This window comes from Homalodisca vitripennis, chromosome 6 (assembly GCF_021130785.1).
Source record: "Homalodisca vitripennis isolate AUS2020 chromosome 6, UT_GWSS_2.1, whole genome shotgun sequence".
In the NCBI taxonomy this organism is placed as follows: domain Eukaryota; kingdom Metazoa; phylum Arthropoda; class Insecta; order Hemiptera; family Cicadellidae; genus Homalodisca; species Homalodisca vitripennis.
The window spans coordinates 165360713-165388313 of record NC_060212.1 but is presented as its reverse complement, the minus strand read 5'-3'; the positions used below and the strand labels follow the sequence as shown (position 1 = coordinate 165388313).

Below are 27601 nucleotides of genomic sequence, written 5' to 3'. Positions count from 1 at the left end.
TCCGTACGTTATTTATATGGATTTTGAGAGTATATTAGAAAAAATTCCGACATGCAAGAACAATCCACAAAGATCGACTACAACCAAGATTCAGAAGCACATTCCTTGTAGTTTTTCTCTATATTTAGTGTCGAATTTGACCAATCGCATGTATAAACCGATATGTTATCGAGCCAAAAATGAAGACGATTTGCCTAATGTTCCTGCAAAATTGTTTGAAGAGCTCAATAAAATATCAAAATACATAGCTAAAAAGTATAATTCTGTCATAATATGTCAAATTACGATACTCATTTGTACATAAAAGAATTGGCTAAACAATATGGAAATGTTGATTTGATTGCAAACACCGATGAACGATACATAAATTATTCTGTAAATTCTGGATATGGCTATGAGTTTGACAATGATAAACCTAGAAAATTTATCAAGTTTTCTTTCGTAGACACATTTAGATTCATGGCGTCATCTATTGAAAAAATTAGCGAAAAATCTAAAGAAAGAAGACTTTAAACATACCAATAATTTTATACAAGATGGTCTGAATGAAATTCTAAAAACACAGCCAAATGACGAAGAAAAAATCTTTAAAATTCTATCTGGAAAAGGAATATTTCCCTATGAATTTATCGATAGTATTGAAAAACTTGATTACACAGAAGAGCTGAAAATTGAAGATTTCTATTCACTTTTGACAGATGAGAGCATATCTGAGAAAGATTATCAACACTACTTGAGCGTTTGGAACAAATTAAAAGATAAAAATTTTGGAAATTACTCTGATTTGTACAATATCCAAGATGTACTATTGCTCGCTGATATATTTGAAAATTTCAGAAATATTTGTCTAAATTGTTACAAACTTGATCCAGCACATTATCTAACAGCTCCAAGCCTCGCATGGGATGCTATGTTAAAATTAACGAAAATAGAATTAGAATTGATTAGTGATTATAATATGTATTTGATGATTGAAAAAGGTATTCGTGGAGGTATTTCTCAATGTATTAAACGATATGTTAAAGCAAATAACAAATATTTGAAAGATTTCGACAAGACAAAGCCCGAAAACTATTTACTTTATGTCGATGCAAACAACCTTTATGGTTATGGTCTTATGCAAAAACTGCCGTTTAGTGATATCAAGTGGATGAATCCTAAAACATATACAAAAGAAGAGTGGCAAGAAACAATTTTGGAACTCACTGGCGACGAAGATTATGGCTATATTCTCGAAGTAGATCTAGGATATCCAACAAATTTACATGAACATCACAAGGATTTGCCTCTTGCTCCCAAACATTATAAAAACAAACTTTGCACAACTTTACTGGATAAAACTGAATTCGTTGTTCATTCAAGAAATTTGAAATTTTACCTCGAACAAGGGATGGTGTTGAAACATGTGAATAGGGTTATTGCATTCGATCAGAAGCCTTTTATGAAAAAGTACATTGATTTTAACACAAACATGAGAACCAAAGCTACAAGTGACTTTGAGAAAGATTTTTACAAGCTCATGAACAACTCTGTTTTTGGAAAGTCTATGGAAAATGTGCGAAATAGATGTGATATCAAACTAGGAAATGAAAAACTTGTTCAAATCGAAAAGAAATTAATCAAAGAATTTAAAGAACAGATTCGAATTGATGAAAAAGAACAAGAAATTAATCAAAAAATTAATCAACCTGTAACTTCTGCAATTAAAAATGTTGAAGGTAAAATTGAAAACGTTTTAAGTGATAATCAAAATTTGACGAATTTGATTCCAGTTGTACGACAATTTGCTGATATTTCGATTCCAGAATCTGAAGTAGAAGAGTTTGAATTGCTAAAATTACCATCTTCATTACCTCGAATCATTGAAGAATCTACAATAGTTGAACCAATAAGTCCTAGAACAATGGATATAATAGTTGGTACAATTGGTAGAAAGTTTCTTCCTAGAGTAAAAGATGATAAATTTGGTTTGTATTGGGATAAAAAAAGAATAGTTTTATGATTGGAAATTTGCCCGTGAATTTTGAACATAATGATATCATTATTAATGAAAAAACATATAAGGAACTCAAGGTTTATGGAGATTATTAACAGACTATGACGCTCCAAAAGATAATTTATATTCTGAAGAAGATTTGAAAAAGTATACAGAAATTTTACGGAAATCTGACTCAATTTACAAAAATAATGATCCATCTACTAAGAAGCCTAAGTCAAGTAGAGGTAAAAAATATATGAAATTAATTAAACCAATTTGGGAAAAACGAATCGAAGGATCAGGTGTAAGAAAATACAGTGATAATAAGATTGAATACAGATATGTCGACGATTTGACAAAACTCGATGGAATTATTAATTATATTTATGCTCAAGAAAAGGCTGGAAACAACAATTTTTTGAACGAAAAGAAAGCGATTAAAGATTTTATTTCGAACAAACTTGATGAGGTGATTGAAAAACCTGATGGAATTAAATATTTAAAACGAATTTTGCCCGCAATAAGTTCATCTATGATTGAGGGTAGCGGACTTTTGAATGATTTTATCAACAATTTACCTTTTGAATTACACGTACCAACTTATCAGTATCTGGGGTCTGGCACAAAACTCGAAAAAAGACTAAAAAGAGGAGATCCTGGTGTGAATAAATTAGATCAAGCTGCAATGGAACACGATATTTTTTATGCAAAACATAAAGACACAAATTCCAGACATATAGCAGATAAAGTTTTGCAAGATAAGGCAATGGATGGATTTTTATCAAAAGATGCTAGTTTAGGTGAAAGATTTGTTGTGCTTCCAACAGCTGGAGCAATGTTTTTGAAGAGAAAACTAGGAATGGGGATCGAAGAGAACTTGAAATTTTAACTATATAAATGGAGGTGAACGTAAATTTCAGCAAAAATCAGAAAGAAATAATAAAATCCGCTTTTAAGAAAAAAATACCCGTTAGTATTCAATTTAAAATAGATCAACTAAAAAATGGCCAAGATAAGATATTTTTAACAAATAGACAATACAATAAACTCGAAAAACATAAGAAAAACAATAAAGGAACCAGAATAGAATTTTTTTATAATCAGTTGCAAGAACTTAAAAATGGTGGACTTTTGAAAGAGTTACTAGATTTTGGAGTAAATATTCCAGTTGTTAAAAATGTTGTTCCTTATGTTCGTAAAGCTGCTCCAATCGTTAAAAAAGATGTGATTCCTATTGTTCGAAACATTTTAAATTGGTTAGATAAAGAGTTAGAAGATGTTACAGGATCTGGATTAGATGAAAAAACTTTGAATTACGTGAAATCAAACATTGAAAAAAAATTTTAACCATTAACATTCGGGGAATTGGAAGAAATTTGCAAAAATATTAAACATTTTAGAGGAATCTTCATGAGAGATACATTACCTGAAAAAGTTAAGAGATTTGAGTGTGGAATTGTGAATTTAGACTCGATAATGGGAAATGGAACGCATTGGATTTGCTATTATAAAAATGATAAGATTGCGTTTTATTTTGATTCGTATGGAAGAATTGAGGACAAACCACCAGAGAATTGATCCAATATTTGAAAAAATCAAGCGTCTACTACAATGATTCTCAGATTCAAGATTATAAAGATCCCCCAATTTGTGGTAATTTATGTGTTTTTGTTTTGAATGAACTGAGTAATGGTAAAGATTTTAAAGAAGTTGTTAACAAATTATTACTTAATAAATATGGATTCACAAAATATTTTTGATGTATTTGGAACACAAATTATTCAAAATGTAGATAATAGTTTCAATTTTGATAGTTTGAGAAATGAGTTTGATAAAAAGTTATAAAATTTATTACAAAACCTTCCAGATTCAGATATGTTTGCTGTCGAGATTGAAGATTTTAAAGCAGAATATCATAACAAACTTGCAAATTTCATAAGTTCAAGTGAAGTTGCTGATGAAATACAAACATTTAAAAAAGAATTTGAAGATGGTGCAGAAAAAATATTTACCAATTTAATGTCTCATATCGAAAAAGCTGATAAAATTACTGAAGCGATCAAAGTTTAAAAGAATTATGTTAGTTTGGCAAATAAAAAAAAAATTGTCGGTGTTCGACCTGGTATTGACAAACATGATGTTGTTGTTAAAGAACAAATTTTAAAACCTCTAAAATTATCAGAAAACATCGATATTGTTGAATTACATGATCCGAATGTTAAAAATTGCCTTAAATTTTAAAGGAAAAAGACTTAGCAGCGTTAGTAAGGGAATTTATCCGTTTGATGTTGTTGTAATGATTCAATTAGAAGATCATATTAAAATGTTTAATGAACTAAAACAAAATTATGTTAAAGATTTTACAACAGAAGTCTTTGACAAGTTGGAAGTCTATGAAAAACTTGAAGAAAGAAGTAAAAGATCAGTAGACGATGTTGGTGAAATTGCTGAAAACGTTATACAATTTGAGCAATATTATAATTCATTTACAGATTCTGTTAATGAGCAGTTGAGAGAAATTGCGCAAGATTTTAATGAATATCAAAATAAAGTTAAAGAACTAGTTCGAAAAATTCAGGAAGATTTTCATACATATCAAGATAATGTTCGTGAAAAAATAAAAAGTAATGGTGAATTACTTGAAGGAATAGATGATAATCTCGATAAAGTAAATAAACTAGAAGAGAACTTTAATAAATTTAAAGAAGATGTTAATAAAACTTTTGAAAACATAGACAACAGATTTAATTGATTAGGCGGCTATGATGACTAATTTTACTTATATAAATGGCGCTCATATATTGTGTGAGGTGTAAGGCAAAAACTGAAACAAATTATATAAAATACTATGCAAATATCAATAGAGTTAAAAGAATTTCGGGAAAATGTGCTGAATGTAACGCTAAAAAGAGCCAATTTATAAAAACTTGAAATTTTTTCTTAATAAATAGAGATGGCGGGACATTACAGTGCTTTCGATCTTTTTATAATGCAACACGAAAGAGATTTGAAAAAAGAACATTGGGATGATATTTCTCAAAAATATGAATTATCCTAAGATATGATGAGATTATACGTAAACAAATTGAATTGATATAACATTGCTAAATATCAAAATCCGTCCCCAGAGTTCATTCAAGAAAATATACATTATCAATTAAAAGATCATATGTCTGTTCTTTGCCTCTATCAACACTTGAGTATAAAGTTTTTGGATGAAAATAAAGATACAGTTGATTGGAACAATATTATAGATAGCGGTTACTATTCTGTGCAGATTTTATTGAAATATGTGGCCGAAATTGCAAAATTTAAGGAAGAGAATCCTGAATATGACAAAGTAGATCATTAAAAATGACTAAAATTTATATTTTTTCTTTTAAAAAAGTACATTAGATCGATGAAAAAATGATATCTTCTTATACATGATGTTTAAAATTTCTAAATTTTCTCTTATTAAATGGCGGACTACAGAAAATATGCTAGTGATATTGAAAGGGCGGAGTTTAAAAATTTCTATCCAATTAGTAAACAACATTTGAATGAACGGAATAAAAGAATTGAGTTTAATATTGATTTTGGAGATAATTTTTGCTCGTCTAACTTCCAGTTTTATATTTCTGGAACTTTAACAAAACAAGATGGTGAAGCGTATCTTGGAACTGATAATGTTAGATTAATCGATAATTTTATACCGTTTTTATTTTCTAAGATTATCTATAAAGGAGGATTTTATCTAAGTTTTATAAGAGCAGAAGACGATGATGTGATTCTGAAGACTGCAACTGGAATGTTATGCCTGTTGATGGAAAAATAACAATTACAGATTTTTTTATTTGAGTTCCAATGATTGATTATAAAACTACGAGTAAAATTAGGTTGAATGATGAAAGTACAAAAAGTCAAAACATTATGTTTAATTTTTTAGATTGGCAATGTATTGAACAAAAAGGTATTTCCGGAACAACTTAATCGTTCGATATCACAAATATTTATAGAAATATCTTCAATCCCAAGTTCGTTATCATTGGTTTTCAAACAGATAGACAGAATAATCAAGAAAAAATCCTTCGTTTGATAGTTTGAATGTAAAAAATATCAGAGTAAAATTGAACAGTTCTTATTATCCAGATGAATTACAAAATTTAAACATTTCCGGAGGTCTTTTCAGAATCATGTATCAGATGTATCAAGATTTTAAGAAAGTTTACTGTAATAATAAGGAAATGTATTACAATCCTAAAGAATTTTTAGCGAATAGACCTATTTATGTCATTTATACCACAAAAAGTTTGACAAATATTTCTGGTTCAAAGAACGATATAATTATCAATTTGGATTTTCAAAAAGCTGTTACAAACGCGATTTGTTATGTGGTTGTGGTTTCTGAGAAATTTTTAGCCTATGATGTGATTAAGAACGATATTAGAGAATTTCAGTAGTTAATGATGTTCATATTGTTCTCTTTCATTCCTTCTAAAACTTTAAAAATATACTCTTTCGCTGATGAAAAATCTCGATTTCTTCCGTAATAATCTTTGTAATCATAGACAAAATATCCTAAATAGTTGAATAATAAAATAAAATCATTTCTTTTTATCTCGGTAGTTGAAATATAAACATAAACATTTGCGCTGAAAAATGTATATCTCGGCAGAGTTAGTTCCATATCTCCATTTAAACAAAAAAACTTTCTGTTTAAATGGAAGAGTATAATGCCAAATGTTACAAGTGTTCTAATAGAGGAGAAATTATCGATAAAAGATATTTAGTTTGTAGAGGTTGTAATTTAATTTTGTACGAAAGACCTAAACCTAAGAAATTTCGAAATAAATTAACACATTTGAATAAGCTGCTTAGAAAATTACAATATGGAGACAAGAAGCAAACACATTTTATTACAGAATTTAGAAAACAGAATAAAATTTTTTACTTATCTCTTAGAACCATTGACAAAATTATTTTCCTTTTCAAAGAGTACATTAGGTTTGTTGGTTTAAATACACACGTTTATTATGAAAAGATATTACCTGTATTTTTTCATTATCTGGATGTTGAATTTGTCGTTAAACCAGAAATCCTCGATGATTTTATAGTAAACTTGGAAAAGATAAACAATGAACCTCGTCAAAAGAATGTGGTTTTACTCACATTCTCCCCGACTTCTCGAGTGATTGTTAGCAAATTTCATCTTCATCGTCTTTAAATTTTTTCTATCTAAATGGAGTTCTTGAAAGAGTTGAACTCGGTTGGTGAATTCAAGTTTAAGGAATATAAGAAGTTGAATGAATTAGAAGAAAATAAGAAATACAAAATTTTGAATTTGGAGAAAATAAAAGATAAATTCGGGTTTACAATAATTGCCGAGTTGGAAGATTATAAAGTACACTTACCGAACAGACTTTTGACTGTTTTGGATGAAAAAAAGATTAAAGAATTGAATAAACATGATAAATTAAACTTGGTTGTTACTGGAAAGAAGACTATTAAAGATAAAGACTGTGTTACCGTCAATTTTGTAGAATAGAAGATTATCATTCGTTCCCCAATTCATAGTACTCTTTTGAAACCATAGTTTCTGTCTCTCTTTTTCAGAATCACATGGAATATTATCTATAGTAATACCTTTTGTTTCACGCAAAATATAGTGATATTTTATAAGAAAAATCTGATAGTGCTCTTTAATGAATTTTGTTGGTAAATCTTGATTCTCACAAAAAATCCTAAGGAATTCAACAATAAGTCTGGATTGTATTCGAAAAACGTACAATATTTAAAAAATTCCATAAAATATCGATGAAAACTCTCTGTTTGTTTCTTTTTTAATTTCTTTTCAATATCTTTCGTAATTAAGTTAAATAAACAATCCAATACATTTTGTGCTTTATGAAGAAAAAACAACCCTCCATCATTCGTTCTTTCTGCAAAAGAGTTTACAAGTTCAATGAATTCTGTATAATTTAAGTACGGTATCAACTGTTCTATAAAATGTTTTGGTAATTCGTTGAATTCATCTTTGTTGCACTGTTTAAATGCTAGAAACTGAAGAGAGCTTGTTGAGTTCATGTTTGCTATTTAGTGGAAAAGTTTTTTTATTAAAGTATGTTTTTAGTAAAAAACTTTTAAATTGATTAAATTTTATTAAGATTTCGAAGATTTTTCGTTTATTCTTAGCAGATTTGACAACATTTCCAATATATTTTACATTGATTCTAAGGAAATTTTACATTAAAACAGCTTAAGAAAGTAGAAGCAAACAGCTATAGATTCGGTTATTTTTCATTCGTGATTTACAGATTCGTTTATTGTCCTTTAAACAGTATTTTCCATTGATTTACTGTTGGCTCCGAAAGTGGTCTAGAATCGGCATATTCATTCTACTTATATATATATATATATATATATATATATATATATATATATATATATATACTAAAAATAACCAATAGCAATAAAGTAAACAAAACATTAATCATCAAAATTTAAAATGTACAGCATAATGAAATGGGAACATAGTTATGGGAATAGTTTAAATATTAGTTAAACATTAATTTATTATTCTCATGAATATAATTTTTAAACTATTTAATTTATATACAAAGAATCTTCTGTTTACAATTCACTAACAATAAATCAATAAAACGTAGCTGAGAACAATTTTAACATCCCATCAGTTATATAATAAAGTTATTATAAAGCACAACAAATAAAGCACGAGTTAATAAGCTTTATATTCTAATTAATCGTACAAACGTGATGTTTGCAGGTAAAGCTGGCACTGGTAGTGATGCTAGATTGTTTAAGTAGCTCTTGAACTATAAAGCTGCAAAATACCAATAAATAGTTTGAAAGAAGATCTGAAAGCTTAAAGAGGTAGATAGATAAATGCTAAAGAATTTGAAATCATAATTCGCAGCTGAGTATATCAAAGTTTAATATGGAAATATCATTATTGAAACGAACCTCTGGAATAGGCATAAACCTTGACTTTACCGTAGGACAGTACCGGTAGGAGTCATCTTCAGAATGTGCGGATGAAGCTGGCCACCCCCCTAAGAGGCTCCTCCGGGCCTATTTTGAGAAACAGATATTGAAGTCCTAAAGATCTGTAACAGTACTGTGTGGAAATGTGAGTGTGAATATTATTTTATGCCACCTCAATGTATTTTTCATCGTCTTTTCTAGTTCTAAATTACCTCTTTAAGCTGACGGTAGCTGCCGTTAATGATGTGGTCGCAGGCACAGCGGCACTCGGCGGCCAGGGGCCCCGCGGCGCTCACGATATCCTCCTCAGAGTCTGTGTCCTCCCGGCGGCCCCTCTGGCTGTAGGGGGCGCTGCCGTGGCCGTTCATCTTGAGCTCGCGGCTGGAACTGCGGCTGACCGATCGATCTCTGTACAGGTGATGGGTTCTGGTCGGAGTCTGAACCTGGGAGTCACGGTAATGGGATCGCGTGGGGGTGTGAGCCTGTTCCCTGTAAGGACGTGTGGGAGTCTGAGGGTAAGGATGCGTGGGGGTCAGGACTTCCCGGTACAGCGCGGGATTACTGACTGCCGGCGCGGGTGGACACGGTGGGATGTCACTCGCGAAGTACACGGTGGGCTGACCGCCTCTGGTGTACCACTCGTCCTCACAACAACACACGGACATTTCTCCGGGGTCGTAGACGCCGACACACTCGTCGGGACAGAGCCGGCGCGATCTCCTGGGGGTGGAGCCGTAGCACCTCGTGTCCGGGCAGGCGTACAACTCCCCAGGGACACCCGGCATCGCGGCGTGTATCAGCATCTTCTGGTCGTCACTGAAGGTGCGGTAGATCTGCCGCGTGGTGTCTGCCCCTGCGCTGTACCGCCGCGGGCGGTGGGGGCGCTTGTAGTAGGCCTCCTGGGGGCTGCGGAACGGCGGCCTAGAGTCGAACACGGTTTCTTGCTCCACTGGATAGTCATCGTAGCCACGCATCACAACCCTACACATAACAGCAGAATGTACACTACTAGATACATCACTTATATCAATGTTCCTTTAAACGTCTAGATGCCTGTTTCGACAGAATCCCAATTAGGCCACTGAAGCATAATCACGTTAGCGGATCCATACATGTATATGCATGACAATCCCTATCCTGAATCTCCAAGATCAGCATATCATAGTACGAAGCCAACACGAGCTTCCTTACCGCTCAATCTACAAATGTAAATATAGCTTGAAAATAACTACAGTTGATATTTTCGCAATCTAATATTCTGGTATGTATTCTGCTAAAAATTAAAACTGTTAATTTAATATTGATAGGCTTGGTAGGCTCTGACAACACACCACGCCTCGCTATGACGACCTATTCTGACAGTACAATTGGCGGACATAAAATCAATGGTCATTGTTGGTGACATTATTAATGACCCGCGTTGGCATTACTGGGACAGTAATCAACAACAGTGACATCTTTGGTAGACAGATTCTCTGCTGCTCTGTATTGCTTGTGGGCCAAAGCATTTCTTGAAGTATATCTAGTATTTGCGGTTTAAAATCTTTATTTTAGATTATTTTAAATTTTTATAAGCCATCACTGTCCAAAATATAATTGCAATTAGATTTATATAATTTCCTATTGCTGTGTTTATTTTTAATTTATCATTTAGTCTTAAAATAGGCAATTCTAATTTTAAAACTGTAATTCATGAAAAGACTACCAAACGTCCGTTGTCATATTTCATAACGAAATAGCTAAAGCTATTACGTATACTTGTACCAAAAAAACATTAACATAGTTCATTTCTTTAAAGTAATTGCTACTGAGTATAAAGAGTTTTCAGGTATTTAGTTGAGTTAGGTCAAAATAAAGAAATTTGATTAGCCGTAATTATTTTTTAGATTTACTTAAGAAAATACACGGATTTATTGACCTGTCATTTTAATTTTAATACAAAAGCCCAAACATATACTGCAGTAAAGCTAATTTGCTCATAATGGGAGAACTTTAAGAGACCATTATAGGATTTAATCACGATACTGTTGTGAGCCTTTCTATTTACCTTTACAAGCGAATACCTCGCAGCAGGGCGAAGTATCTAAATATTTTGCTTTTATTGGTAAAATATGTTTTGGATCGATTTGAATTTAAAACGTAATATCTGAGAGTAACCCTCATGGTGACATAAGTTCTTAGGCATAAACTCAAGATATAAGATGTAAAATTATGTTATGAAGATAAACAAAATAAACACCATCACTCTTTACATCTGTTGATAAATCCATGTTGTAGTGACAATAAGTCATGTATTTTTACTATAACATCAAATAATAATCGTAGATTAAAATTTATATCTTAATATTTTATATTTATTACATTCTAACTATTTATAATCCATTAAATGCTAAAAATGACCAAACCACAGTATATCCACAGTAGGAATTCTTTAGAAACGCTGTGAAGTTTTAATATTTAAAACATTTGAACTCCTAGAAGTCAGAACTTAATTCAAACCTATATTTTAAATAAATAGTTGATCTAATAAAAACTAGGGAATGCTGCGACTAATATATTAAGACAGAAAACATGACTTAATAGTGTTATACAATACCATTATTTATCCGTGGCTCCGCAAGCAATTACATTTTGAATAACAGATACACAATGAATATATTCTTTTTACATTACATTCCTAACAATCCTGAGATAAAAGATAGTAGCTGAAAGATATTTGAATCTCTTGATTGAAGTGCATGGGACTCTGAAGTCATAGAGTGAAATTGTGCCTTCTTCTTAAGTACTTGTGAGGTTTCATAATATTTTATTGAATAGCTCAAAAATTAACTTAAAGATTGAAATAATATAGACTAAAGTAAAGAAATCCTGGGTCTAATAGAAACAAGTTGAAGTAATCATATTTTATGTTAACACACTTATGATGTAATAAATGATTTTACTGTAGTTGAATACAATCCAAATAAAAACAAACGAAGACAAAGAAAATCTTGCACATAACGTGACACTTATAAATTGTAATTGATTTTGATGGACGAATAACAACGAAAATGTACTATTAGTTTAAATGTGTACAAATTACTATACTTATTATTCGTGACTGGTATGTGATAAAAACAATATTTTGTATTTGCTGATTAATCCAAAAAAGAGTTTTAAACAACAGTAAGGCGTAGTGTGGAGGGATATTTTAAATAGGAATAAGCCTATCCAGGGACCTTAATAATGTCATGTAAAAGTTCCATGTAAAAAGTCCCTGTATGCAGTAGTAGATTTTACATACTTGATAATACACACAAAGACACATCCAAACACTCACAAACACACTGAAAGACACCACTACATGTTTTTACACTATTATAGATTTATTTTAATGAAATTCTGTGAAGAAACATTTTAATCCATTATTAGAGTCTACACATGCATTATACAAATGGATAAACATTTGACATGCCAATGGTAAATATTTTGCTTTCATAGTTCCTCTAAAACACCATTACAGTTGTCGTTTTGTCAACATTTTATGTTTTTAAGTTGGTAACAATGGCTATCATAAATTTTCATAGCGCTGTGTTTATGTAAACAAATTTTAATGTCAAGCAATCAACGGTAAACTGAGCTGAAACCTCTGTTTATTGCGACAAGAACAAAGTCAACAACAGCATTGTTTCCTCTGTAACATGGTGATATTAATGTTGATTTACAACAGCAAATATATTGCTTATGCATCTCTATCATAGGTCACTTTATAAACAAATAAGAACCCAATATTCTAATTCCAGTTTAATTCATACATTTATGGAATTTCACATTAAATACAGCTGGTTTCTTTCAAGCTCTCTTAGGGTTTACTGAATTTTTTCTACGAATATAACAGGCACAAAGCGTCTTAATCTATGACTCTAAAATATTGTCATTATATTTTTTAGTTTTTTTAGTTAATTTCATAATTTTTAACGGTTATGGCATTGTATTTATTTTACTGTTTTATACAGATTTACATAACAATATTTATTTAGTTTATGTGCACAAGTTTCAGTCTTTCATAAATAGCAATGTAACATCCTCGAAAATATAACATGGTAAGAAAATTGGTACAGCGTTAGAGTATGTAAAAACTAAACTAACAAACCAGTTTTTGCCTATCAAATTATTTTAGCTGAATTCAAGCAAAATTTGTACGCTTTTATTCCAACACTGTATATTAACTTTTGTTACTTATTCCTCACAATTAACATAAAAGTCTTTACAACATTTCCGTTCATTTTATACAATATATCTAAAAAAATCTTATTCATAAATCAAATCATTTCTCCTGGTGGAACCGTTAGAAAAATTATGATTATTCTATCTTGATACATTTCACAGTGTCATTAATAATGTAATATTTGAATGTATACTACGGAAAATTTGTCACTGCTTAAATTGTTATAAGATTTCTTTGCCTGTTGCTGTGTGGAGACAAAGTTTACAATGAATAACTTCTTTGTCCGCGAACTTTAAACAACTTCCTTGTTTTATACCGAGTTTTGCTTGAGTTCTTTACAAATTACGGTAGTTAATAAATTCACCCATAATACTACTATTTTATTTTATACATTTCAAAATGGTAACGGTAGATATCTTGAAACATTGCGTTGTATCAAATCCTTATTAGAACACAAATTCTTCTTTATAATCTAAGATTTGTAAGCGTCTTTTTATTAACAGCTTAGTAATAACTATTTACATATATGACTTAACATTTAATCATAACAGATTTATTACATAGATCAGAGTAGTTGTCCCGAACTGATTTGTAAATTTATCGTTGGTTCTAGTCGAGCGATATAGAGACAAACGTGTTGCAAATTACAAATTTGCGCCTTAGCCATCCTGAAACATCCTTTTGAATAAGTTTGGGTAATTCGTGTTAACTCAGATTTGTGATGTTATATTGTTCAAAATGTTGTAAGGAAGTAATTGTTGGACCTGTTGTGGCAGTTATGCATTTATCACAATTAAAACTAATTTACGTTGTTTAATAAAGTTAATGTAGGTGAGTGTTTATGCAATGGCAGAGATAAAAACCTTAAATATATATAAACGGTCATTCCCTTTAAATATTTCCAAAGAACAGTCTTGATACAGAACTTAACTACGGCATATTATATAAGCCTTATTCATGTACCAAATTTGGACTAAGTTACTTAGAAAATAACGCACATTTCTTTCATAAGCCCACGTTTACTAAATTTCTTTATCGACCTTTGTAAATATGACATGTTGTAATAATCTATATTTAAAGAGCATAACTAGAGAAGATCGCCAATACGAATATGTCACTGCTATGAATTGTATCGCCTGGAAACATTGCCATGTTAATTCAGGACTCGGAAGCTGTCAGCGACAGATCACCTAAATCAAGTTATCTGGACCAAAAGCCTCGATGTGTATTGGCAAATCCAATAGAAACGTTAAGCCGCCGCGCTGCTCTGCATGTCGCAGTCCCAGGTGCATGAACAAGTTTGTCAGCTTTAATCCTGCCTCTACCAGTGGCCTCTCTGTAGGCGGTATAATATTACATATACACTGTTTTCATTAGTACAGATGTACATTTACTAAACACAAACAAGCTACATTTTGTTAAATAATTACTACATATACAATACACAAATAATTATCATTAAACTCCTTTTACACCCCTCTACCGTTCTACATATCCCACATATCTTTAAAATCAAAATCTTGCTAACGTTTTAAATGTTAAAATTTTTTTATATTTAAAATTACCCTTCAGATTTTTTAAGTTCAAACTAAGGTTCGTAAATCGGTCATTTTGAGCCCTTTCGTCCGCATCGTGGCAAAATATAAAATGCAAATTACAACTGCAAAGTTTTTAGAATTGTCTTCCACTATACTTCTTTTGGAAATTTGATAACCTTGAAAATTAAACATTTCTGTTTTAGTTTTTCATATATTAAAAGTTTAATTCAACTGCTGAAGTATGAAAATCTTATTGACAACAAACCAATTATGTAGGTTATTTTTAGGTTCAAAGCTTTAATATTAGTACTGTCAGTTATTTTTAGGTTAAAGGGTCTATTATTAGTAATGAAAGTATTGCGTGTTAAATAAATGTTTGGATACTAACATATACAACTAATAAGGTCAAGATAGATTGCATTAAGGAAGATAGTATATAGTTATACTGAACTGAGAATAATGGATTATAAGTACCCTGTCCTGAGGGATGCAGAAACCCAGACATTCTCTGGCCCTAGGGAGAGGAACGGACTTATAAGTAGCTTAAGTTAAACCCTACAGAGCACTAATCTAGAACATGCTACTGCTCGTAACCTGTATTTGACGTTACCACAGGTATTAGTTAAAGGAACACAACACCGTTAACGAGAATTATGTAATTCTTCAATAAATGAATTATTAAATTAACACTAACTTTGGTCATCGAATGCAATTTATTGATAAAATCTGTATAAATAAATTTTCCGGCAATTCTATAGTAGTAAGAGAATTTACAGTGTGTGAGTTTTCTGTACGCCTACCAAATCGTAATAAGCTAAAGTTCAATAGAATCTTATACGACGGAAGATACATTACTAAACAAATTTACAGCAAAGCTATGCTGGTAGACACGACCATCTAATCCGCTGTAAGGAGGAATGTTAATATTTTTTATCCGATGAGTACCTGCATTGCGATGGAAAATTCTGCAAGCCTCTATGCCCTGAAATAGGAAATTTCAATTTGGGAAAATTATAAACTACACCATTTCATTACTAATCAAAATTACAGCAAGGTTATGATATACCCGATTGTGCAGCATAAATGTAAATCTTATTTATATAATCTTGATCTTGACATCCATGCAACTCCTGTTGGATCTGGTATCAGAAGAAACAGTCGATTCTTGACTGGTGGCATATTGGTGGAGTATAGGCTCAGCCAGCTTAGGTGTCTATTCCTTGTAAGATCTGTGTTCAGTACCCAAACTTGGTGTGTCACTATTGCTATAATTGTGTCATATTTGTAAGCATGTTAAAAGCGTGAATCAGTATCCGTAATATTTGCGGTGCGTCTTTTATAACGCAGTTACCAGCATCGGACTACTGTGTTAGAGCTTAGAATGTTAATTTTAGAAGTTTTGAATTTGTATTATTCATAAAGTACAAAAATATACAAATAACGCAATAATTCTTTAAAAAATATCTACAATTACAATTGCTGGTGCATTTACTCGTACTTTATTATTGGCAGATATGTCACTGATAGAACTGCAATCATATTATGATTTATTGACCAATATTGTTCCAGTTGCCGCAACCCCATAATTGAAAGGGTAAACGTAGACTGAAACTAATTAGTAGTTCTTGTGTCACTTTAGTGATTTATGTACACAAGGCTCGTCCTTCTCTCATTCGCCGATAGTCCTTCTACTCTCAAATTCTCAGAGAATGTAAATTTTAGTTAAATAAACCTTGTTTTCTAAATATAAATTAATAACAAATTCATTCTCATAGTCATTAGCAGTTCCTTCTGTTTCCATACAGTGAATATTAGGATATCAAAATATTTGCTATCGTCCGCTAAACAATTTTCGGACACATAATTATCGTAAATTGCCTCGAAATAGCGTGCCGGTTATTTATTCTTTCTTCATGTAACCCCTGCTTGACAGTGTTTCTCGTCATTAGGTGTTCAATAATTACAAGCCACCTCTTCCTGTATGCATGGCAAGGAAGAGTTTTTGGCGAAATAATAGTTTTCTCATTTTAAATAAATATTGTCATTTTTGCGTCAATCGGTTTTAAAGGATCTGTTACAGTACCTATTTCATTTACACATAATTATATAATAACTTTTTAAAACTTCACTAAAATGTGTTTTAATGACACAGCAGGTTATATTCTCGAATATTCTTATTTTATGTCCCTAAAATAAAATGGTTTTTGAAAAATTGATTGTGCAAAGAAAGGGATCGTCTATCTGTGGGATGGTGGGATGAAAATTATATTATGCGATGACCATTTTCACTTTTTTTTAATCACACATAGGTGACTTATTCTATCACTGACGAGGTGAGTACTTCAAAGAAAACTTATGAAAACTGTTGCTATTCGATTTTTACGGACCGGCTAGAAGTCTGTAGATTGAGATTTCTCCCGAAGAACACTACAGTGAAATAAGGTCTACGATTGATGCCACTGTTTGAAGGCACACACGGCCGGGCCTGATTTTTTGTACATGCGCCCTTACGTTTCACTTGGGGTAATGCCAGTTTGGAAACACAGCGGGCTCCCTATCTCGTCACGCCTGCCACACGTGCTCGATCTGCCGTTACAACTTGGCTGTAAATGAAAACTACTCTTTTTCTTCAAAACTGAATTAAAAATATAAATTTAAACAAGATTTTCCCATGATAATGAATATCAAACAATGCTATTTTTGACAAATAATGATCGAACAATTATAACAGTTACGTGTAATGTTCATAAAAATTTAACTAACAAAAACAGTAATTGAACTATCTTTGCGTAAACATTTTAAACTTACGAAACAAAAAGCAAGTGTAATTAAATATTTTAAAGAGATTCCGTAGTACGTGCACCTGCGTACCCGCGATAAGAAACAAGGTCCCTCCGCGTGGCGTGCCTGTGTTGCCGATATCAACCCCTCACTAAATACCCCATAAGTATTACTATTCTTAGAAATTATCATGTATGTTACTTTTACTTAGCCGCCAGTTACGTTTATTTTGACATTTATTTAATTATTGTGCATTGCACCATTTCCAATTGCATAATGGTGATTGGCAATAAATTAAATACCACTCATAAAATATAAGATCACATAGACTGCAATAAGATGGAATCAAGACGTTGAATAAACCATTTTCAATATCAATCATCGTCCTTATAATAGCTCTTGAAATATATTGTTCTGAGCCGCGTCTATTTAATCGCTATTCAAGGGAAGCAGAAGTTGAAATTTGTTTATGTACGCATATTTTCAAAGTTTCATATTAGAAATTTACTATATGATAAATGTCATATTCAATAAGTATATAACAATCATTGAGAGTATGAAAATATATTTATAATTAGACTATGAATCGTTAATACTATATATAGTACTCCATTTAAAGGGAAATATACTAAAAGTATTGTAAAAAATATATGTATTTATATATACATATTATATACACATACAAACTAATCGCTGTGTTAAAGAGAAGAAAGCAAAGGAATCAAATTCACTTCTATATTTCGGGGAATTTAATACCCCCGTATTCAGGTACTTTTAAATACAAACTAACAAAGCTATAAAACGTAAATAAGAATATATATTATATAGAAAACAACATAAATTATTCCATTATTTTAGCTAAACACTGTATGAGAATATATAATTTTGTATCGTATAGTACGTGTTTTATGAGAGGCAATACAATGTCCTCTATAACGCTTGAAATATAACTTTAAATCGACATTTTAAACAAGCTATTTAATCAATTACCAGTTCAATTATAAATAAGATTTTATCGTATGAAGATTGAATCCAGCTCGAACACACATAAAGATGAACATATCAATGACAATATTGTTACATTCGGCAGCTGAGGCCAATGGCCACTACAAGCACAGTAACGACTGGTCACATTACAACGTTCAGCACAACCCTTCATGATGATGTCAGTGTTGCTGACGGTTTGCTGGTTGATGGTTGGTTTTGTGTAAACAGTCGGCTCTGATTGTATCTCCTAAATTGTGTTTGTACATTACGTTTCAAAACACACATACGTTATTTCATATGAACCATTGTATCGTTCACAAATACTTCGATTGCTTTCAGCTCACTATTAAGTTTTTACATCATGAATATTAATTATTGTCATTACCACTCACGTAATTAATCACTGGACAACTAGTAGCTTATTATAATTCACTAGGATTTAATAGAGATTTAATAATAACTAATAACACCCGATATATCCTTTAATGTTTTAATATTTAAAATAACCCAGTTTTATAGCTTAGAATACATAGAAGGTGGCATAACATGAAAATAAAAGTAGGTAAAGTCGTACGCACGATGTTAACTTATATTAATTTACCGTGCACCTGAAAATGTTAATACTGCCCAAACTTCCTAAACAAAAATTGTGTGAGACATTCACTGGTAATAATTAAGAATTTAATTTTGACCAATGATACGGACTACTCCGATTCATTATTGGAGCCCATACTAGTCGTCGATGGGCTCGAGCCAGGGCGTTCCAATCCTCTACCACTACATTCTCAAAAAAACACAAAATGATGATTTAACATCTCTCGGTCCTTTCCACAAAGTTGGGAAGTGATTGCAATGCCATCGAAAACTGGCATTTCTTTCAAACAACTACATTCTTAGCATTGATCAATTATTACGTTCTAGGAAAAAATCCTTTCAAAGATCTATTTACTTCCGGCATAACGGAAACCGTTATTGATATATCCTGCGATACTACAAAAACAATCAGATTTATATATATGTAGGTCTGCAACTCAAACTGGTTTCGAGGTGACCTGCGAACAGTTAGGCTTACCTAACAAATGTAACTTAAAATTACGTTATGTATAAAATCCCTGACTTGTAAAGATTATTTGCAAATCTAATATTTATTTTGTAAAAAAAAAGAAAATTAAATTTTCTCTTGAAGTATCAGTACTTATAACCCATTATTACAATCTTTTCATATTTTTATAGATCAGTGTCGCTTTGTCAAGCATACATTTTCATATATACAGATAGCAAATATTTAAATTCCTTAGCTTGCTAAGATAAAATAAACTCTTTATAAAAGAAATATACGTTTTTGTTGTCGCAATAAAGAAAATGTGTTAAAAAGTTTATATTTATTGTAAGATACTCCGGTCATAGTATATTTTATGCCATTGCTGGTTTTACCTCTTTTCTGATCAAGATTTAATATAAGTAACTGTCTCGTAATTGCAGTTTATAATGTGCACTTGCTTTGAAAACTTTTTCTTTTGCACGGCCGCTTCGGGCACATCATATAAACCTTATCCGTGGAAAATGCATATACATACCAATTTTCATAATTATCATATATTATATATTTATTAAACGTAATTATATATTTAATATATATTATATACATATATATTCTTAGTCTACCGATATCATAAAAGAAGAAATAAAAAACTAAAACAATCTATTCCTCTATTTATACAGGACACCGCATGTCACATTTTGTAACTATACGAGTCAAAGTTTTCGCACATTCTGCTTAATTCGATTATATTAAAATAAATATTTTTATTGTAAGCCAAATTATTCATTAGTTGGTTTCACTACGCTTCCTCCTATGAAATCTATATAAGATGTAAAAAGTTAGTATCCTAATCTTAATAATTATTTCAAACATAACCATATAAGGCATAAATCCTAAAACGAGTGTGTTAATTTTTTTTCAAATATCACTTCCCTTTCCTTTTGGAGTTTTTAGTTGAAATATAAATAATTTTTAAATGTCTTTATTACATGACTGCGTACTTCAAACTAGCAAATAACATAGAATGTTCGTATAAATGAGTCCTTTGGGAGCTGAATAATTTTTAGGCAATTTAGGGTTTGTAATTTGTGTTATTTATGAAACCCAGTACAATATATTGTTATAGATGCTCTTGATATTGTCATCACAATACATTGAAGGTGGGTCTTTTTTCCGACGAATAGGGAAGTTGTTTGAGTCGAAAAAAGTCATTTAAAGTTATCTTGTAATACTTTAAACCACACTTAGTTTGTTGATTTTAAAAAATTCTGTGAATTATTCCTAATTTTTCCATTGATACAACAGTTTGTGTATTTAATAAATATTTGTTACGATACAAAATACAACAAAGTAATAGTAAACTGGAAATCTACATCGATCTGCAATAATTCAGCTACTAGTTGACCCCAATTGAGGGTTTAACCAATTATTCCCAATACAGATGGGTTCTGACAGATTAATCCTCCATTTCGCTGACGAATTGGCTTCTGTTAAGAAATCCTGCTAGGCCTTTATGTTCTAACACATTGCAGAGGCTGGCTTCCAACATGTATTTGTATCTGCAGCATTGAATATCCAACAATCAATACATGAAATTGATTATTATGAAAATTTACTAGTATTAATGAATCTATACTGTTATGCGTACGTTCAATCTTCAAGTAAAAGTATGAGAATGTGTTTGATCCTTTTGATGGATCTTCACTCTCAATTTAAACCAATGTATTCTATGTGCCATACACAAAGTCTCCTTTTCAGATATATGGTTCCATAAATCAAGAATAATGTATAAATGGTAAAAGTGGTAAGTAATAGTTAAATGATAGACAAAGTTAAAGTTAAGTTATAATAAGTAGTGAGAATTTAACTAAAAGAAACAGGGCAATAAGTATTGTATTATACCTAATACTCAAATTATGAAATTTTTTTTATTATATCTTTACTAATGTAGGAGCTATAGCTGGTTGAAATCTGTTGGATTTTAACAGGTCATAACTCCTACAATAGTTAAGATCCTGAAACCGATTTCACATTTATACTTCTGAGAATAATCTCTACGCTCTACATATAGGGACTCCAAGTGTACACAAACATATAAAACTAACCAATATGTGGTGAAGATCAATCAAGTCATAGTTAACACCAAAATAAAGTATATGAAAAAAACTCAATCATAACTTATACTTGATGCGTATACTTAGACTGTTCTGGGCATATTATAGTGCATAAAAAGTGTACTGAAGAACACAACCGCATTCATGAAATAGGTTCAGGCCTAAAAGTCTTGCTCAAAACCGCTGGTGTGGACATCGTCAAATAAAGTAGGGTAAAGCCGATATAATTCATCGAGAATATAATTTTTCAAAAGTAATATACACTAATTTGTCTTTACAACAGTTTTCCAGATAAACGACTGTTTAATCTTTTGTTTGATGCTATGCCGAAATGATGATATCCCTTAACGTCATCCTCAGTTAAAAATTAACTTTAAATGAAATATAATAGGTAAAAACGACAAGATAACGAACAGTATATACAGTAAAAAATAGAATACAAACCTATAGTAAATTAGTGAATGGTAATAAAAAATGACATAACAAGGTACGACACGATATACCTATTAAATCACTAATTTAAATTGAAAATTCTAAAAATAATAAGTATTGATAATAGCAATATAACTATCAATTATTAACATGGTATTGTCGAGATCAAACTAAAGAGATAAACCAATTAAAACGTGCTACACACCCAGCTAGGTTCACTTCTGGCTAGTGTATAACTTCCAGTTGAACCTACGACTGGAGACAGCAAAACCTGATGTGTCACTTCAAGCTGGAAAACCATATGAATATCCAGGAGCGGCACATCACTAACTTTAAATGTCGAGATTCTGAGATGCATGAGTAGTTCGATAGGTCTAGTCTACTGCGGGAGATGACTGTTGGAGTTGGTGGGGTTCGTTCTTTAAGTATTAGAGGTTCTTGCTAGACTCAGCATGGGTGTACCACCCCCTGCCTGCTTTGACTGGAGAAGCTGGTTCAGAGCTGGCCTCCCCTTCTTCCGGGGGACATGACTTTGAGATTAGTGCCCAAAGTCTTCCTCATGGATTTCGATAAATGGCCGAAAAACTTTAAACCCTAACATTACCCATCCTCAATATCCGGTCACTCCGGAAGTAGCGCCAAGGTTTTTATAGGACTAACTGCTATTTATAAAATACTTATCCTAGCAGAACAAAAAAAGCAAGAATATAATAAATATTCATCTGATCAGAGTAAACTAATACTTACAAGAAACTACTGATGTGTCAGAGAAGTTGTATATACGTAGCTAAATCACTTCTGGACCTTAGAAGTATTGTAAGACCTTTATGAAAAGAGGGATTAGGTTCCACGAAGTTTCTATGGAAGTGAGTCCTGGAACGAATTTCCGTAAGAAAACGACTGTCAATGTACGAAAATAATTGATGAACTTAAACACGCATCTCTAATGGAGCGAGCAGCTGACTCATTTTGTGATTATGTGAACAAAGAATAAGACAGGCCTAGACTTTATTCTGCATGGTTGCGATAATAAACTGTTCTATTTGGTAGAGCTGCTATGGAGGGAAGATTCCAAATCGGGGATGTGGCTCATAAGAAACTTGTAAAGACAAATTACTGTAGAAAGTTAACTTTTATTATTCTGTACTGTAAAACTGAAATGAAATCACAAATGAAAATAATCGTCTTTTACAGGTAATAATTATTTCCTGTATGTAATTAATTTTGGGTCATTAATTCCTTTATATAGCTTTAATTTACCTACGCTTACATTTAAGTAATATAAAATATAAATTAATGTCATCAATTTATAATATATAACATTATATTATATATATATATATATATATATATATATATATATATATATAATAATATTTTAACTCTCACAGTTTGCTATGCCGATAAATCGGTGACCTTTTGTGAACTTTTTCTATTTTTAGGTAAAGTATATTTTATACCCTTTGTGTAACGGTATAAAATTTGCAAGAGGGTTTAGTTGCCACATAGAAATTAAAAGTGGTTCTTTCTCAAAGTCTCTAAGAAAGCTACAAACCGAGAAAATAATTGTATCCACACTTGTTCCTTAGTCTGTATAAATTTACACTGTAAATGTATAGCGTGGTAGCTTAAACGTTAAAGCTGCAGCTTTACTGTTGTGGATGTAATCCTCAAGAAGGGAACTAACTTACAATATCAAGTACACGCTATATTACTACACAACTTTCAACCTGAATATGAATATATGCCGGAGATGTTAAGTCGTAGGGTTTATTTCGTATTCAAATAGCGCATGAATCTCTGTTGTTTAGGCTAAGGGCGAAAAAATAACTATGGAAATAAAAACTTACTGTAGTTTTACAAATAGAGTACGGTAAACAAATCTCCATTCTTTATCATTCTATCACGTTGAAGCTACAGCGTAAGCTTTTCGGTGTCAATTTTTATGATATCGCACAAATCTATCAACAAAGACTAAATTAAGAGTTTAATTCATAAATACACGTATGGTTTTTTACAACTTGATGTGTTTCTTCTTACAAACCTCTACGTATCTGACTCAAGAATGATTATTTTAAGAATTTTTAAATATTTAAAACTTAAATCATTCCTATGTTTGCTTGAAAATTTTTCGAAGCCGGAATACTGTAGTAAGTCAAAACTAACAAGTGGCACATAAAACTAATGTATACAGTTTTGGAGTCGATTTCAAAATCTATTTTATTCTAAATATAGTTCTCTGTAAAGGCTACTAATTGAAACTATTCGTCTTTTATAAACACTGACTGGTTTTGTGATTCCCAAAGGGGAATGAATTTAGGGATAGGAATGCCCTAGTTGTCCATTAAGTAACATTTTAGATCTGTTTTTCTTTAGAATGCTTTATTTAATAGTATAAGGTACACAATTTATTGTATCCAACGTAGCCGTGTGTACCAGCACTAACGCGAAATCTGTGATGAGTAATACTTGGGTTCTTGAATTGAATCTATGAATGATACTGCCCTGTGTACGTTTGTATACTACAATTAAACTGAAAGAAAATAACGGTCTTCAGTATATCAATAAAACTTAGCTCTTTCATTTTTAGGGCTAGAAATATTTTATACTTTCTTTGAAACGTTTTAAACATAAAACAAGGTATATATTTAAAAGTATTGAAACTACTCTCCGCTCCAAAAATGTAAATGCAAATAATAATAAACCAAATTTATTATAAATGAATTAAATGGGATGGCCGTAGCATCACCATGATGTTGTAAACCACGTTCCGGTAAGATTTCTGTTTTTCCTAAGATATCAAATATATTTTCTTATTTCATTTTGTTCAAAACCCACTATGTTGTAGTATAATTGACTAGTTCCAGAAATATTCAAAATTTCCATTGATCCATAGAAACGTATTCTAACTTGTCTCCCATAAGATTCTTATAAATGGTGAATATCAGCTATTGAAATTTTATGTCAATTACGCTAAGTATGTGTGTGTAAAAATTGTAATTACTATATTATTAAAACACTTGTTGATCCGTATTGAAAAACATTTTGCTAGTTGTTTGATGGTGGAACCGGTTTCCGATTTTTTTTTACTTTTATCCTCAAACGGTACTAACCTATTAATAATACCTGAATACTCGTGTATAATAACTGATCAATACTGGTGCATTAGTAGTTTTAATGCCGTGAAATATAATTAATTCACCTCCATGAACAAATACTGTCATTTGGCTTATTGAAATCCTATTAGCGTTTACTTGCGGCTTTGCATGCATTTTCCTGCTGAATAATAGGGATGTCATGAACATAACATATTTTAATGGTACAGGAAACATTCCAGGGATAAGTAATGGGGGAAAATATTCCAATATAATATCCATATCAGAATATTATGGAACAGTTTTTTGGACGCCAGTACCATCCAAAAACTAAATCAAATATTTCCACCACATGATTGAACAACTCCCACCATTTCAGTAACACTTGATCCATATGAAGGAACCATAAATCCATAGTATTCTTAGTAAAAGCATTTCTGTCATAAAATTGAGCCCTTTGATAATTGTATATGAAAGTAGGCATATACAGCATCATCCGGCACTAGAATTCCACTCAGAGTTATAGGATGGAGTAAAATTCCTAACTTGTGCTTTACACTTGAATTGGTGTGCCAAACGGGTTTTAAGATAATGGGTGGATTAACCTACGAGAAAATGCACATAGATACACTTGTCCTACAGAGTATACGTTGGCGGTATAAGAAAATTTTCAAATTTAATTTAAATCCCCTCTAATTTAATATTCAATACTTATTATTTATACATTTTACTCATAAGAAACAGCTGAAAATTGCGTATTGAACTCGCAAAATAGTATGTGACAGTTAAACGTCAAACAATCAATATAATAATCGAAATAAGTCAATCATTTTATAAAATAGGTAACAAAACTCCGTAATCCATGTAATTAAACAAATAAATAGAATGCAATGCAATATCATAAAACAAATACATTTCTTGACATACTGAATGTTAAATAATATCTTAATTTTCATATACTTGTATTATATAAGTATTATAAATTTAAAAAATTTGGTTTTGGTGGATCCATTCTGACGAACGTGATCTCCAGATTGTAAGAGTCAAATTTGTGATAAGTGTTAGATCTCAGACGCTACACTAAGCGTGGAATGGAGCTTAATTCAATACTCTCGTTCAAATCAAATATTCCTACCATAGTTGTGCTATATTAACGTATGTTTTTCTCTTCTTAAAATAAAATATCAATAGTCATCCACAGCAGAAAAAAAATTATGAAAAACAGATAATTGTTGATACGTAAAATGTATCACAGCTAATACTTTTCAAAAATTGCTGTTGTAACAATCAGCTGGTAAACATTCAATTTAATTTACAACCAATAGTTCTTTTTCATTAAATATCTCCACATTCGTGAGATTTTTTAGTCCGTAATATCTCTTTAATATTTAGAGTATACTGGAGCTCTTTTATATGGATTAAAAACTACGATACAGTATTTTCATAAAATAGGAATTAATAACCTAATAACAATAGAACACATAGTTTTTCTAAGATTTATTACAATTTATTTATTGACATTTTATATAGTTTTGTTACATTTGATATAGAACGTACTTTTAACAACCGCACTCAGCAAAGAGCTTCCACGTAACTGACAACATGTAAAAGGTTCACTTAAATTATGAATTACTGTAATTATGCCTGTTGCAGGTTGCGCACACGACGTCTGCAGTCAGTCGGTATAAGTGGTCTTAATTATCTTCATTAACTTCAGTGAACCCCTCTAGCTAACGCAGCTTTTATGTGGCACCTGCAGATTTAACCCACTACTGCTGAGCGAGTGCGTACTGGATGTGTTTAATTAAACATGTTAGTCTACTCTGGTAAAACATAGGATATCAATATAACATACGCAAACGTATCCGCAAATATGTTGCCTGTAAAGCAGGAAAGTTTTTATGTAATTTAATTAGGGTACAAACAAAATGGTTTAAAGGGAAAATTTGGTTTTACATTATGCACAAAGATAGTACTTAATGCATATGAAGAAATTAATATCATTCTCTGATACAATTGCGTCAAAAATGCGCATTACTGCTACATTAATTATTTATACAAATATTCGTAATAACAGTAAACTTTGTCAAATTAAATGTTTTATATTCATGTATTTTTACATATAGATTGCAAAATTATTAATTGGGCTACATACATTTTCACATATTTTTTACAATAAGTATTACAAAAAAAATAGTTTATCATCTGTACACACTCAGGAACAACAACTAACTAATACCTCTCAACTTTGATTCGTTGAATAAAAGTATAGCATTGGAATTGCTACAAAAATTTAAAAATGTAATTTGTAAAATGTTTATAACTTATGCATTACAGCTAATGCTTATCAAAAGACAAAATGTTTCCTACTTCCGCCTTGTACAAGCGTACCTTTAAAGTAGTCTTGTTTACTTATGCATTGCCAAATTTCGTTGAGACAAGT

The 27601-nt window shown here is 31.2% G+C and overlaps 1 protein-coding gene across 2 annotated transcripts in view; it reads right to left on the bottom strand.

The window, feature by feature from the left end:
* The window catches only part of LOC124365114 (putative dipeptidase TSTA_079200), an 81429-nt gene that overhangs the window by 40879 nt on the left and 12949 nt on the right, over positions 1-27601 (bottom strand). For both annotated transcript variants that reach the window (XM_046821059.1, XM_046821058.1), the window contains exon 2: positions 9175-9943. In XM_046821059.1, the coding sequence (XP_046677015.1) occupies positions 9175-9943 (769 nt within the window). The remainder of the gene's footprint in view (positions 1-9174; positions 9944-27601) is intronic.